Below are 17,285 nucleotides of genomic sequence, written 5' to 3'. Positions count from 1 at the left end.
TTACATTGTCATGGGAAGAGGATAAATGTGCTAAGTAACATTATACTTTCATAAACTTAGGATGTCTGGTGTTATTTCCTAGGGCAGTAGTTCTCATAATTTTTGGTCTCCGGTGTCATTTACAGTCTTAAAAATTATTGAGTATTCTAAGGATCTGTTGTTTATGTGAGCTGAACATATATCAATATTTACCATATTAGAAATAGAAAATTTAAAAAATTTACATATCTATTTATTTTTAAAAACCCAATATGTCCATTTCATATTAACCTAAATAACACACTTTTTTATGAAAAGTAATCATATTTTCCACAAAAATAGTGAAAAGAATGATATTATTTATATTTTTACAGATTTCTTTAATCTCTAGCTTAATGGAAGATCGCCAGATTCTCACATCTGTTTCTGCTTTCAATCCATTAAAACATGTTGTTTTGGCTGAAGTAGATGAAGAAAATCCAGCTTCACAAAGATATGTAGTAGGAAAAGGGAGATAATTGTGGATATTTTTATTTGAATCTATACCAAAATTTGACAAGTGGCAGTTTCTTAAAGTTTATTTGCAATATGGAATCTAAAACCATATCAATAAAATTGTCTATGTTGCATCAGAATCCATTTGTCTAGCTTGTATCTTGCATAGATCTTCAACTCATGCATGATTTTATAACATCATACACTGCTAATCTGGAAAAATATTAGTCCAACGAGTTATGCAGATATTTGAAACATTGATATTTCCAAATGTATATTTTAAACACATTTATTGATGTTACCACTGACCTCATCAGAAAAGCCTTTAAGTTTTGGAAAACCAGAAAGCTGATGGTGACAAATAGAAATTTTCCAAAATGCCAATTTTGACTTGAAACTTCAATTTTTGTCATTAGTTAAATATGTTGCCTGTTCTTTTCTTGAAGTGACAAGCTCACTTCACTCATTTTAGAAAATGTCTGCCAAATACCTAAATCTGAATATTCATAATTTGTCTGTTGGCTGTTATTTCTGTAAAAATGATGTTCAGTGAAACTTGCAACTCGTATGAAATTTTTCAAAATAAAAGAATTAGGAAGAAAAATAAATGTAAGTTGCAACATTAATAATAAAATTATATGATCACTTCAAAAGGAAAATCATATGACCATATGATCATCTCAGGAGATGCAGAAAAAGAGTTTGATAAAATTCAACATGAACTAATGATTAAAAACTCTTAGTTAAGGAAAAGTAACAGGGAGATTCCTTAATCTAATGAAATGTTTCTACAAAACAAAAATTCTATAGCAAACATTGCACTTCACATTTAATGGTAAAATGTTGGAAACTGTCTCTTTGAAGTTGGGATTTCCACTATCACCATTGCTATGCAATATTGTACTGAGTTCCTAGCCAGTGCAGCAAATCAGGGAAAAAAATGAAACATATAAGGATTGGAAAAGAAGAAACAAAAATATAATTATTCACAGATGACATGATGGTGATGTGGTTCAGGGCAAGCCACCCAAAATATGCCACTTGGCATATTGATCATTTTGAATTAGAGTTACTGAAGAAATAGCCTGTGCAATAAGGATACTCTGACCCTCCTTTGTTCCTCTGAACGCAGGAAACAAATCTGTCACATGGAAGGTACCCTCCCTGTACCAGAAGGTAAAGAGACATCCTTATCACCAGAGATAGAGAATTTAGGGCCAAGAAGGCTGTATAAACAAAACTTGTTACTTCTTCACTAATTTACTACCCCAAGCCCAAACTTCTTTGTCTTGTTAATTCTTCACAAATTTATTGTTTCTTTTTCTAAAAGGTATAAAAGCTGCCTGCTTTGGTCACTTCTTTGAGTCTCAAATTTTTATGAGCTCCCATATCGACAAAATTAAATTTGTTTTTCTCCTGTTAATCTGTCTTAGGTCAATTTAATTATTAGGCTGGCCAAAGTACCTAGAAAGAAAGAAGGGAAAAATATCCCTCCCCTAAAATGGTATCAAATAATCCACCTATAATTTGTTATAATTTTTATTAAAGTTAGAATTGTTAGGTACAAATCAGAATGCAAATCAATTGTATTTCAATATGTCAGCAACAATAAAAAAATGTTTAAGTATATCATTTACAACGGCATCAACATATAAAATACCTAGGAATAAATATCATAAAATACGTGCAAGACCTCTGTGGAGAAAATAACAAAACTTTATTGATAAATATTTAAAAAGCTCTACATAAATGGAGGGTTATAACATGGACATGGAATAGAAAACTTAATGATGTGAAGATGATGTAAGTTCTCCTCAAACTGGTCTATAGATTCAAGGTAATCTTAATCAAAATCCCAAAATACCACAGAATTTCTTTTCTGGAGCTTTATAAGTTGATTCTAACATTTATATGGAAATGCAAAGGGCCAAGAAAGCTAAAACACCCTTGAGGAAGAACAAGGTGGTACTGGCACAAGGACAAACAAAGAGACCCATGGAACACAGTAAAGGGCCCAAAAAGTTGTGATGAAAGCACCAAGCAGAGTAGTGGAGAAAAAAAATCAGGCTTTAAAAAAAAGTGGAGCTGGAAGAACTGGATAAACTCATGGAAGAAAGTAAATCTAGACTCTTACTTATATGCAAAAATCAGTTTCTGGTGAATTGGAAACCTGTATCTGAAAGACAACAGTAAGCTTTAAGAAAAAAATATACAGGGGAAAACTTTTATAATATCAGAATAGGAAATTTTTTCTTAAGATATAAAAGCACTAACAAGAAAGAAAAAGATTGAGAAAATAAACCATATTAAATTTAAGAATAGCTGTCCTTCAAAAGATGACATTAAGAGAGTGAAAAGGCAGGACACAGAGATATTTATACAGTTGACCCTTGAACAACCGGTTTGAACTGCAGGGGTCCACTTACACAGGGATTATTTTTTCGATAGTAAATGCTACAGTACTATATGGTCTGCCGTTGGTTGAATCCACAGATGTGAAACCACGGATGTTGAGGAAATATGTCTTCGGAGGGCTGACTATAAATTATATACGGATTTTCAACTGCATGGAGGATTGGTGCCCCTAACCTCCTCGTTGTTCAAGGGTCCACGGTATATATTTTCTCCCTCTCCTAGGGGGTGTGTGTGTATGTGTATCCTAGAAAGAGTTAATATACAAGATATATAACAAATTCTTACAAATCAGTAATAAAAGACAGGAGACAGCCAAAGCAATAGAAAGACTGACAAAATTCAATTGTTACATAAAAGAGGAAATTCAAATGGCAAATAAACATAAGAAAAGGTGCCTATTATTAGTAATCAGAAAAATGCAAATTAAAACAATAAGATGTGCTTGCACATTTACCAGGTTGCCCGAAATTAAAATGTCTGACAATACCAAGTGTTAAAAAGAATGTACTGAAAAAAAAAAAAAAAAAGAATGTACTGTATAGTAACTGGAAATCTCAAGCAATAACTGGTAAGAGTGTTAAGTTTATATTAACACTTTGAAAAACTGTAGCATTATCCTGTATACCTGAATATATGTATATACCCTAAGACACAGGAATTCTACTTCCTGATATATGTATCCTATAAAAGTGCATTCTTTTATGTACCAGGATTCATGTACAAGAATATTTAGAGCAGCATTGTTTATAAAACCCTTATATTGCAAATAACACAAATTTTAATCAACACACTTGTGCAAGGGAATACTATCTAGCATTGAAAACAAATCAACAACATGGATGAATCTTAAAAACATTACGGTGAGCAAAAGCCAGATACAAAGGAACACATAGTAGAAGATTCTATTTATATAACACTCTTAGAAAGCTAAGAGTAGAATTTTTTTTAACATGATAAGGAATATCATTCTGAAACCAAAACCAAAACCAACATCACAGTGCCCTACCAGGGTAGCAGTCACGTGTTGTAAGATGGTAGCTAAGTGGTCTTCAAAAACAGTGTTTTGTAGACAAATATGTTGAGAAATGCCACATATATTCTCTACCTCTTGAAGATTGCCAATGCATATTAAACACTAAAGGCTATGTAAAGTCATTCACAAGGGAAATCTGTCTCATTTTGCTTAATTCAGGGTTCCAGAAAATTATTTGGAAACCTCACCTTATTTTTTTGGGGGGGTGGGTGTAGGAAACTGATTAACATCTTATGGGATAAGAGTTTGGAATATAGTTTGGAAACTCTGCACTAGATATAGTCTTGTTAGGGCTGGGAGCAAGACATGAATGCCCACTGATATCATAATTATTTCACATTGTTCTGGAAGTTCAATAAAATAACTGAAGCCCAGAGGCAGGGTTGGGGGAGGTATTAATACTGGAACAGAGGAGAAAAGTCATCATTATTTGCAAATGATATGATAATCTTCCTTGCAAACACAACCAACCAAAGAAAAATGATTAGAACTAATAGCAGAATTAAAAAATGGTAGCCAGCTACAATACGAACGTACAAAATTACCAACAATACCATCAGGAAAAACAGAACTAGAATAAAAAGAACTCTAATGTACAGTAGCAACCAACATGAAAAATACCTGGGGAAAAAAACTGAATATGAAATTTGTGAATGCTCTCAGAAAAATGAGCACCTTACATAAGAATGAACTGCAATAGGCTGTCCGGATACAGAATTATAAGTGGTTTTTAAGAAAAAAACAAAACAAAACAAAACTTGAATTTCTACATCCAGGCTAGATGATTGCTGAAGTTTATTTCAGGTCTAAGATCTTGTAATCTACTATTGGACAAGCTAAACCGTTTGAGTTATAGGAATCTGATATTAAGGTTAAATATAATATACTGGCTTTGGAGTCTCTTTTTCCTTTATTGCTATGGTAATTATAATTTGAAATCCTTTTCTTGTTTGAATAATTATTTTTAAACTATTTTAAATCTTCTTCTAGATATCATGGGTTATTGACCCAGTAAATGAAATTACTGAGCCCACAGTATTTTAATGCTTTAATGAAGTGACTTTCTAAAGTGCACAGTCCCTGTAACCATGTAAAGCATAGCAGTTAGTTAAAACTGAAAATGACCACTCTTCCAGGACCCAAGATTGCAGAAACTAGACAAACTAAAGACTCCACTCAGGCTTCAGAAGATCAAACGACAACAATAAACAACTAATTACTTGCAGGATAAATGAACCAAAATGCTTTGTTGAAAATTATGGTACATCTTGGCCACATTTTTAAGAGCAGATTTCAGACTTTCTTAGCGTCTTCTCCAAAGTCTACGTAACTAGATTTTAGAACTCTCCATGGGATCATTTTGACAAAGAGTAATTTGGGCATCTCACAGGCACCAAATACTGTAGCAACTTTACATGTTTTAAAGCTGAAAAAAAAAAAATAAGGTCCTTAAGTGAAACCAGATCAGTTGCCATAAAATGTTAAAGCATAGCCAATGCAAAACGTAAACAAATTTTTAATTTTTGTTTCACTTACAAAATAGGTTTACTGACAGGCCATGGAGAGAATGGGATTCCTTCTCACCTTAAAAGAAGGAAATCTGAACCTTGCAAGAATCTTGGCTGCGTGCTGCAGCTAACATACAAATCCTCAGCACTGCTTCTTTGCCTCACTCCTGGGCTCCAGTCTGTAGCTGCAGATCTGAAACATAGGGCCTAATTAACAATCTAATGAATTAGGTAGGAATATATTATTGATCGGCCTGATCATAAAAATAAATAAATAACCTTTCAGTACCATATAATTCACTTGGTGGGGAGTAGGGAGTTGGGAAATGAGGGGGTGAGGCAGAGAGGGCGAGTGTGAAAAGTCAAATAATTTTTCTAGTTCTAATTTTTATGAAAACATTTTTCGTGTGTGTGTGTGCAACTGCTGTAAACAAACAAGTGCTAATTTTAGGCAAAGTTTAGGTAACGTTTCAAATAATGGGATTTGCTCCAATTAAGTGTTTATTTCTTGTTATAGGAGACAAGAAGTTTATGATACCGTGGCCATATCATTTCTATACCTTTTTGGTTCCAAAAGCATACATTTGCCCATAAACCATGTTTTCCAAAATGGGTTAAACAATGAAGACATAATTTAAAATAAAAGCTATTAATACTAGGGCTTTGAAAGTTTAATATATAAACATTTATATATAAATATATATAATTTTATAGAGTAATTTCAATACCATCAACCTTCAACATTCTCTCATATTCTGCTTCTATCTCATCCAAAAGAACTTAAGTTGTTTTGGGAAAATTATAATGGAACCAGTTTCCAGCAGCATAGTAGAATAAAAACAAGCATTGGCTTTGTCATCAGACTAGCATTCAAATCCCTCTCTGCCCCTTTCTAGCTGCGTACTTTTGCAAAGATTTCTCAACTCTTGACTCTCTGTTTCTTAACTTCTGCAACTAATTTATTAGCTACCCGTGAGCAACCTCCATATTTGTCCCACGGCAAATTTGAGTAAAATTCAACACTACTCCTCATTTCCCACAAAAGAAAAACCACCCCACAGAGTATAAGTGGACAATGGAAATTTCACCGAAGATGATATGGGAATATGGAGAAAGGTTCTCCCCTTCCAAACATTCATTTCTTCCAAGCAACACACCCTAGACTCTATATCTCTCCATTTATTTACAAAGCAGTATATTTCTCTGGGTTCCTCCAAGTTGAATGCTCACACCTACCACTCACCCAGCCCCCTAAAGACTCTCTAGTTATTAGGATACACACTTCTTAGGGGTGAGTAGAGACGCATCGATAACGAATCATGTGATTAATAAATAGAAGCACACACATACACATTTTCGAGGGGAAATAAAGGCTTTTTATTTCCTGCATTGTATCATGTGAGGATTCTCTTCAGAACTTGTAAAATCATTCTGTTCAGGCTTTGCTCTGTTATTTTTCTTAGAAGATGTTAGTAATAAAGTTAAATATGTTTCGGAAGCATAGTACACTTGTTACCTTCATTTTTTTTTCCACACAAGTCTGCTTGGTAGAAAATATCAGATGCAGCTTAAGGACACACAGAGCGAAGGCTTCTGTGTGGGTTGGACCACGTATGTGGAGTATGAATGGTGAATAAAATCATTCTTCCATCTCATGATGAGAATAATTTCTCAGACCTGAGTTCCCCCACTGCCCCACAGAGGAAATCTAAGTAACAATTGAGATCCATTCTTAAGGCTGCACTGCAAGCTTTAAAAGACGACCAAGGCCAGGAAAATTCCACTAATGCTTATTTGTCTTCTCTGAGCGACAATAAGATAGTTCCAAATCAAACAGCATTGGGCTTTGTTTCTTAGAAACAAAAGGACAGATTACACTAAAAAAACTTCTAAGAAAATTAATTTTAAAATAGATTCCTAGCTGGGTGTTGGGAAGACTGTTCTCAAAAAAAATAGGGTGTTATTTGTAGTCCTTTTTGGAACACTAGTTAGGTTTTACGCGTAGTATGGATAACCACAGATGGCAGTAAAGTGTATAATGTATGCAAAGGGGAATGGTTCCAGGCTGATATTTTTTTCCCTGGAAAAACTCTCTAATATTTCCACATTAATAATGGGCCATTATCTAGAAATTGAAGCTGCTAAGTCCAGACACCATAGGACTTGTAGTTATGCTTTGAATGTGTTCTTGCAAGTATCCAGCTGCAAGTTAAATGCAGTGTAGCCTATGGCTTCCCAAGCTGAATTTTGACTTTTATTTCTAGCTAACTGACCTGTGCTCTGGTTTTTGACTGCAACATGAGGTCAATCCACAAAAATATCCTGGATGAATGAGAGGACATTGCCACCAAACCCTGAGTTCCAACTCTCAAGCTGGAAGTCTAACCTCTAATTTACTCTAGTCCCAGGCTGATTAGACCCATTATTTAATGAAGTCTCTCTTGGTTGTCTGTCTATCAAATTATTTGTATTCACGGAGAGAAAGTGATAAGCCAAAATGCTAATTATCCATTTTTCTAAAATAAAATGTCCATGCTAAGAATAACGAGTTATTAAAATAGCACTTTCATCTGACATAATACATCTTAACAAGCTCTTTGTATCCAGGGATTTTCATTGCCGGACATCTTATCTAATAAAAAGGAAGATGTCTACTTTCTATCTATTCAGGCTTTGTTAGCATTGGTATCAGCTTTTGAATTTGAATGCTGTTGGAAATAATGAGATTAGATGGGGACATCCAGTCTTTAAAAACAGACTTTTTAAAAAAATCTACGCTTAATGTATTGATTTATAACATCATGTGTCCAGGTACCTGGGTCTAAAATAGTGGTCCTCAACTGGGAGTGGTTTTCCTCCCTAGGTGACGTTTGGAAATGTCTGGAGAGATTTGGGGTGTGGGGTGAGGTTCTACTGGCATCTAGTGGGTAGAGGATCTTTCAATGAACAGCAGAGGTCCCCACAACAAAGAATTATCCAGCCCATAAAGTCAGTAGTGCTGAGGTGGAGAAACTCAGGTCTAAAAGAAATCAAGGAATCCTAATAAACTGTTAGGCAACAGGTCTAATGAAATTAAGCTATACAAATGCTATGAATTTAATCTTTTCTGTGTTCCAAGTTTTACTGATTTTTCACAAGAGTCTACCTTCTTAGAATAGTACTAGTTGTACTGAATGTAAGTTAAGCCCTAATTTCATAAGATCCCACGTTTACATCTCCGTCTTGTGCTAGATGAAGTAGAAAACTTTCCCTCTGATGAAAACTGGATGGAGAAAAGTATGTACTGAAGGAGAAATAGGAAAGAATAGAAAGAGGGTAAATAAGAAGAGACAGGGATGGTTGAGTGAAAGTGAGTAAAGTCAATTCCAGTGTTATGGGTCAAACATATATATTCCTCATAGCTTTGAGACTTATTTCTAAAGAATATGCAATCCTGCAAAAAGTTTTGTTATCTAGTGAACTTACGTGCTACCAATATCATCAGCATTACCTGCCCACATAACCCACATTCATTTATATATAACCACGCAGCTGGAATAATTTCCATCCTGTCACAGGCTTACATCACACACTTAAAACTTGAGGCCTTTCACACACAGGGACTGCTTTAGTTCAAGAGCTGAAATAACTGTCACCACCACAACAATCTTATTAATCACTTAAAAAATTAATAGACATTTTGATAACTGGGAATAAAGTAATTTGGGGAGCATATCTAATGCGCCATTTTGTTTTCTGTATGAAATTGTAAATTTCCAAGGTAAAGTCCTAAGTTATTTTTTAATCATAAAACAACTTACAGGTAGGTTCAAACTCTTCTAGTCTTCCTAAAGGAAAAGTCAAGAGAAAACAGTTTATATTCTAGACAGGTTTCTGTTTCCTTGGCACACAAACTCCTAGCACTAGAGAGCTGTGAAGAACACAGTGGTTTGGGGTTGGCAAGCTCTGAGCATTTCAGTTCCCAGCAGCCGGGCTCCTCTGAGGCTTGCCAAAGCCACAGAGCAACACTTAGTCTTTGGAGCCAAAACCCCTTGGGAGGGAACCATCATTCTCTGTGCAAAAACTCAGTATGTGCTCCATTAGCTAAAAGGTTGATTACCAGTAGCAGAATCTTTAATAAATCTTAGCTAAGTTTTGAAATCTGAAGGATGCTGGTGTTATAGAAATTCAGTAGTCAATAAATCGATAATATAGATGCCAGAGAGGGCAGCCATCTCTATTAGTTGACTAATGTGTTCTTGCAAGTAATAAGAGTCCCTCTTATGGCTCAGATTTAATATAATAAATTCCTTTCAAAAAATAAAAAAAGAAACAACTTGGAGAGTAAAGATAATAATAGCTGCAGATACTGGTAGAAAGAATCATCAACATTTATTTACATGGAACATCTTCTCTAAAATTCATGTATACCCAATGAAGAAATATTTGTTAGAATACAAGGTGGCTCCTCCTAAACAAAATGAAACACAGAAATAAAAGTACCGTGAAAATAATATAAATAATAAATCATTTCTATAAATAAATGAGCACAGGGAAATCTATCAAAACCCATTAAAACAGGAATTGGACATATAACTGAGTTTGTATGTAAAGGCTGGATTAAAGGTCAGTATGATACAATGATAGGAAGTGGTAGCAGATGATTGATAGGGGAGAAAGCAAATATCCAGCTGTGTTAAATTGCTGGCTATCATAAAAAATTAAATCATATACATTCTTTTTTTTTTTATTTTTTTGTTATCTTTTTTTTTTTTTTCTTTTAATTTATTTATGGCTGTGCTGGATCTTCGTTTCTGTGCGAGGGCTTTCTCTAGTTGTGGCAAGTGGGGGCCACTCTTCATCGCGGTGCGCGGGCCTCTCACTATCGCGGCCTCTCTTGTTGCGGAGCACAGGCTCCAGACGCGCAGGCTCAGTAGTTGTGGCTCACGGGCCTAGTTGCTCCGCGGCATGTGGGATCCTCCCAGACCAGGGCCCGAACCCGCGTCCCCTGCATTGGCAGGCAGACTCTCAACCACTGCGCCACCAGGGAAGCCCCATATACATTCTTAATAAGTGGAACCAAAAGGTTAGGCTGAGTGTATAAACAGTATTATGTAAAAGCAGAATACTAAATCATCTAGAAAACAAACACATTGAGATGTTTGGCATTTGATCTTATTTTCATCATTCTCTCAAAGTATGATCATTTTTTCATTTCCTCCTTGACAGATAAATTGTGCCCAGCACAAAAATCTTCCAGAAGAAAGTAATTAAAATGTGGTTGACGTGTGCCATAGTTTCTTAATAGAAAGCATTTTTAAGAGGATAAATTAAAAGTGATCTCAAAGGTTAAATGTAATGAAGTGTGTCTAAGATATAGTTATCAATTAAAAACATATTTGTGGTAATTAGCATTCAAAATAAACATGGAGATCCTGAGCTTGGGAATACACATTTCATACTCTCAAAAGGCATATAGGTCCATGAAAGTAACTGAATCCAAACACAAACGACACAAAGCAAGACACTGCCCTCTGGCATTCCTTGGAATGTCTTACGTGGCTTTAGGCTCCCAGTCATAATCAGCCAGCAACCAAATTTCTCTAAGTTTCTTGACCAGGTCATGTTCTTGCCTCAGCCTCAGAACTTGGACTATTCTGTTTCTGTTTCCCTGGAATACTTTGCCCTCCACTTCCTCTGCCATTTTTGCAGGTACCTTCTTATCATGCACCATCAAGCTTAAATGTCAGCTTCTCAAAGAAGTCTTATCCTGACCACCCATCCAGCTCAAAGTAAATCCTCCCCACTAGGTCTTTTCATAGCACAGAGCATTGTACCCTCAGAGACATTATCATAATTGTAACTGTGTACTTCTTAATCCATTTACTCATTTATTGTCAGTCTGTCCGGTTAGACCCTAAATTTCTTGAAGGAAGAGAACAATCCATTTGCAACTGCATCAACAGCACTAACAAACTACCTGCCCCAAAGCAGGTGTTAATAATATTTTTGAATGCATGAAAATAGATTCAGATGTACTGTAAATATCACACTCGTTATCTGTGATGTTTACTGATAGAGTGGTTTTAACACCATTACCCAAACATCAATGTTAAATAGTGTTCTGCTTTATTTGCATAGCATCTTATATTTTTCAGAACGTTAAGTCTTAAAATGTTTTAAGTGCAGTGAATTCTGAGGAATCTCCAAGAATACGGAGACCTCTGGTACCACTGGGTCATACAGTTCCCCAACTTCTTATTGAACTGGGAAACAATGTAAAATATACTCAGTGTATTCAGTGTCTAAACCACACAAATATATGCCTTTGTGTACATAAGCACGTGTGCACATGTGTCAAAACACACCTATAAGCAGATTCCTAGTCAGGAGCTCTGCTGGACACTGTCATGATAAAGATATGTGAGGATTTAGCCCTTGAGTTCTTTCTGCTCCTGAACTTTTCAAAAATTGCTTTTTTAACCTATATTTTACTTTAGCATCTAAGAGGTCTAATGTGAAATTTCAGATGAAGTACCATATTGAGTTAGAGGGACTGAATCTAAAACAGACTTGAATTTATAATAAAAAGGTTATGATAGCTGGAGAAGCCAGGATCACAGGATTTTTTTCTTCATTAAGCAGGTCAGTTCAAATGGGTACAACATGAAAATGGAAGAGGAGTTTGAAAGCAAGAAAAATAAAAAATAACAACACAGTAGGATTATTCATCTACACATAAGACTATAAAATAATTTTAACCTTCATGTTGAAGAAAAAGGCAGATTTTAAGTGTTATTTGAAAAGAGTACAATATGTAATATTCAATTGCAATTTTAATGATTATTAATTAGACGGTAAATTTTATAAAAGCAAGGAAATTGTTTTATTCTTTGTATAACTCCAGCATCTAAAATAGTGTCTGACATCTAGTAGGCAATCAGTAAATATTTGTTAAATGAATAATAACAATAATAGCAACCTCTATTAACACTTTGTCAAATATTGTGCTAAATGGCTCATAAATAATATACCAATTAACCATCACACCAACCTTAGGAGGAAGGTTTATCATTACTATTTTATAAATGAATCAAAACAATCCAAATAATTTCTCCGGGATCTGAGAGCAAAGCTAGCATTCACATCCAGGACTAGCTGACTGCAGAGTCTGCTTTCCTACCCACCACACTAAACAGGCTGTTTGGACTTGCAGAACTGTACAGAGGAGAAATGCAACCACATTTAAAAGGATGTGCAGAAAAAATATCAGAATGTAAGACGAACTACAGAGCTGGAGAACAGGGCCTATTTCTGTGCAATCAGTTCACTGAAGCTGCAAGTACAATGCCATAAGATGTTACGGAGGTGGCTAAAGGCAGGATGGGGGTGGGAAAGGGAGTCCAGAAAAAATAGATAGCAAATAAATAAAGAGCTTATTCCTTTCCATGGTAACAACTATACCTCTAGCTGCAACACTGCCAGCGCTGTCAGAAGAACCTTACAGAAATGGCAGGGCATTTCTGCCAAAACAGGGCAGACCCTGTTTTTCAAAAGAATAATAATGAAAAAATAAAGTCCTGTGGTGCTTTTCCTCTATCAGGCCTGCTTATAAATTCACAGCACAGCATGGAGGTTATTAAAATCCCATATGTGAGAACCACACACAGCACAAAGAGATATGAATTGGCGTTCCAAGGAGATAATGCTATCTAATAGGCAAAACAAGTAGTAGGGTTTCATTTTTATTCTGAGGACATTTGAAAAGGGCTCAGCATCCAACTGCTGCACGTGGATAGCTGACCATCCAAAGACCGTTTCTCCCCTTCCTTCCTAGGGATTAATAAGTGGGATATAAAGAGTAGGGCTGTTATCTGCCCAAGTCTGGATATTCCCATGACATTTTTCCTTTGCTTGCAACTGTTTGAAATAGAGTGGATAAAAGTGTCTCTGGTTGACTTGGCACAAAAGGGAAACAGAGCAAACCTCCCCCTGCTCCCCGTGTCGCATCAGGCAGTCCCAGGAGGCTGAAGGAGCTCAGCCTTTCTGGTCCAGAGTACACCAGAGACTCATCTCAGGGCCCAACACAGGACGGTTTACACTTTGTTATTTTGGGGCTCATTTGTTCACAGGTTTATTTATTTGTTTGTTTGGTCAGAAAAGGTTGCTGAAAGTCCTATTAGGGGAAATCAAACATGACTAATAGCAAATGCTATTCTATGTGCTCTGGCAATGAGGGTGGAAAGCAGCATCTTACAGAAAGTCAATTTTAAGAATATCCTATGACCTTAATCATCAGAAAATCTTATATCTGAAATTTTCTAAGTAACTTAGCTCTAGAATTTAATTAAGACAAACTAATAGCTTCATTTTTAATTCATTTACTCTGAAATCCAATTTTCAAAAGCAGGTAGATTCATGGCCATAAACACCTGGACCAGACTGTGGGGAGAATACACTACTCTAAGGAGCCAGAAGTTTAAAATTCAACTAGAACACAAAGTAATTCTACAGTCTTTCCAAATAACTGAAAGCAGCTCTTTTGCCCCTTTCCTATGTACCCATTTCTGTCCCCCTCTAACCTTAAAAACCGAATCATAGGGTTCACTATAATTACAGTGATCCCTAATTATAGGGATCACTAAGCAATTGAAACTAATTCCCGACTTACACTTTCCTGAATGCACACCATGCCCTGCCTAACCTGTCGATTGTTTCCCTAGATAAAAAGAATGAAGAATGAAGAATGAAGTAGATAAAGAATGATTAGCTCTCTACCCCCAACAGTCCCCTAAGGAGTCCTGCAGGCAGATCATGAGGACAAAATAGCATCTGAAAAGAGAGTCAGCCAGTCTGTACACAATGGAGAATGATGCAGAACCCAACCTTCTGCCTCAGTGATTCACTGAGAGTCTTTCCCTCATTTTTCCCTTTAATAACTGTCATGGCTGAGCAGAATCTTTGGAGTTGGTCTCTGGACACAAGTCCACCTTCTCCCCAGATTGCCAGATTTTCTGATTAGAGCACCTTTCCTTTCTACTGACACTTGCCTCTCAAATTATTGACTTTTGAGCAGCGAGCAGCTAAACCTGAGTTTGGTAACATAACCAAAACCCAAAAAAGCATCTAAACAGAATCTAAACCAAAAATCTGAAATGTATGGAAAAAGGGATAACAAAGATAGGAAATTAACTAAAATGTGAAGGATTTCTGAGTTGGATCATCATTCATTCATTCATTCATTCAGGAAATACTTAATGAGCATCTGCACTGTTCCATGCCCTGGGGGATTCTGTAGGGAAAAGAGACAAAGTCTCTGTCCTCGTGAAGCTCACATTTAGTACTGAGAGGGAAGGTAGAACACCTCCTGCAGCCTTAGAGTTACCTTAGTTTAAAAAAAAAAAAAAATTAAATGGCTTGCCTGTTGACCTAAATTTTCTTCAAGGAAACCCTGAGCTCCGATGTAAAAACTCATTGCTGAGTTAATAGCTTCAAATGAGAAGCAACAAACGTGGGAGACATGATGAGGCAATCATCTCCAGCCTGGGAAGCAGAGGAACAGAAAAACCCAACTAAGAGCAAGAAGAATTCAGCAAGATGAAAGGCCATTCTGGAGAGAGGTTCAGGCTAAAATGAGCTCTAGTGTGGGAGACAGAAAATGTGGGGTCCTAAAAGTGGGAGCATCCTTAAATGAAGCTTTGGTATCAAACCTCTTAAATCTCCTAAAAAACCTCTGTTGACTTATGTCAACCATCTAACTACCACATCCGAAAAGATAAGATGTTCTTGGGCTAGTAATTTAGGATAATACCCCTCTCTTTCAAGAATCCTTTACATACGGGTTATAAATACTCTCTCACTGGGTATCTGGAGATAAGAATGTAGAAAAAACAGGAAGGAATAAAAATTTCAAGGCTAACATTGAGGAGGCCTGAGTTCTAAGCTCATCTCTAACACCAATAGTTATGAGATTGTTACGCAAATCACTTTATCTCTCTATGTTATTTCATATGCCAATTGCAGATAATAGGACCTCCCTATCCAAACTAAGGGTTATCAGGAGACTAAAACAAAATGGACTTTAAGAAACAAGGAAAGGACACATTTGGAAAGCTCATAGCTCATTTTCACAATTCAGGTCAGCCTGGTTTAAGCCTCTTGGCTGAGAGTAATTAAAAAACAACGTCTACAATAATGGTATTTGCTATAATTTACTGAGTGCTTAATACATGTACCAGACACATACCTCATTTAATCCTTACAACGACCCTGTGGAGTTCCTATGACTATTGCCCACATATTACAAATGGGGAAGCTGAGGCCCTGAGAAGTTAAATATTTTGTGAAAATTCACATATCTGGTAAATCAAATTTAGATCTATCTGACTCCAAAGCCTACAAGTTAAACCACTAAACTACTGTAGTTCTTACCCACCTCTCAAGATTCAATTCAGTTCATATCAGTATAATTTAATTCAATTAAATCCACAAACATTTTTTTTTTCAAATACATAGGCTTTCAGAGTTCGGGTAGCTTACACATTTGCAGAAAATGACATACACATGCCCTTGCTATAAGTTCCCAACTTACTTAGCCATGCGTTCTTAGCAGTAGAAGCAAGGTGAGTACATCGGGAAGGGACTGACGTCACATGTGTTGGCACTCACCATTTGGGTCCTTAGCACAGTGCTAAGCTGCTCTTGATTCTCCAGGGTTGTAGAGTCCCACCAGAGTTAGGAAAACAAATTCTTCTCATCTTACTCTTAACACTTACACTAATTTATGCAGCTCTATTTAAGCTTCTGGTTCATGAGCCAGCCTTGTCATCAGTGTAAGCTCATCCTCATCCATAGAGAGAAAACAGTCAGTTCCCAAAATATCTGTGCCTCCAGCTTTCTGGAAATCCCATCTTCTTGACTGCTCAGTATAGTTCTAGGTATTAGAAGGATTTAAAACAAATATAAGGAACGGTCCAATCCCCCAAGGTAATTATAGTGACAATCACAAACATTTATAGAGTGCTTACTTTTGTGCCAGACACTGTTTTAAGTAGTTGACTCATTTAATTCTCAAAACAGCACTATGACATAGGTATTATTGTTATCTTGATTTTACAGTGAAGAAACTAAGACTCAGAGAGTTCAAGTGATTTGTCCAAATATTAAGCTGGGATTTAAACCAAGTAGTCTTGTCTCTAGGGCTGTGTCTTTAACTACTATATCATGCTGCCCCACATGACAGGCCCTATATGATGGGGGAGAAAAAAAGATCTGAGACAATTAAATAATACCATTAGCTGGTATATTTCTTTCCATAATAAATTATAGATGAGAATGTTAATGGGGTTTAAAAGTAAGACTTTATTAGGTGGAAGAAGGCTCATGAAGAATACAGAACTGGAACCCAAGAAATTCCCTGTTTGTAATGTTTGCCCACCTTTTTCACCCAGAAAGTACTTCATTTTTTAATCTTGAGGTTTTTTTGTTTATTGGGGGTTTTATTAAAAGACATTTGATGAGGTACAACATATGTACAGTAAGAAAACAAAACACTATTCTGACTTGTATCATTATAGCGTAATTTTACCTGATTTGGAATTCATAAATGGAACCACATGTGATGCATTCTTTGTGTCTGGCTTTGTCTGCTCATCATTACATCTGCGAGACTCAACCATGTTGTTTTGTATGTATAGCAGTAGTTCCTTCATTATTCCATTATATAAATATATGACATATAATTTTTTCATTCCACTGTTGATAGACAAAGGGTTATTTTAGACTTCATGAACATAATGGTACATCTCCTTTCCTGCCAAAAGTACACATTTGTTTTAGGTATCCAGGAATGGAATTACTGGGTCATAGGATATGTG

At 36.0% G+C, this 17,285-nt stretch overlaps 1 protein-coding gene across 9 annotated transcripts in view; it reads right to left on the bottom strand.

The window, feature by feature from the left end:
* ST6GALNAC3 (ST6 N-acetylgalactosaminide alpha-2,6-sialyltransferase 3) overlaps nucleotides 1–17,285 on the bottom strand; it is a 566,847-nt gene that overhangs the window by 246,265 nt on the left and 303,297 nt on the right. The window contains exon 1 of one of the 9 annotated variants that reach the window (XM_057531160.1): nucleotides 16,078–16,119. The exons of 7 other annotated variants lie outside the window; for them this stretch is intronic. In XM_057531160.1, coding sequence (XP_057387143.1) covers nucleotides 16,078–16,080 — 3 coding nt within the window. In that variant the 5' untranslated portion in view covers nucleotides 16,081–16,119. Of the gene's footprint in view, nucleotides 1–5,506; nucleotides 5,584–16,077; nucleotides 16,120–17,285 lie in introns of those variants that run through there. One more of the 9 variants, XM_057531168.1, reaches the window with a different exon arrangement.

The sequence above is a fragment of the Balaenoptera acutorostrata genome, chromosome 1 (assembly GCF_949987535.1).
Source record: "Balaenoptera acutorostrata chromosome 1, mBalAcu1.1, whole genome shotgun sequence".
NCBI lineage: Eukaryota > Metazoa > Chordata > Mammalia > Artiodactyla > Balaenopteridae > Balaenoptera > Balaenoptera acutorostrata.
The sequence above is the reverse complement of the archived record's forward strand: the minus strand, read 5'-3'. Positions and strand labels throughout refer to the sequence as shown.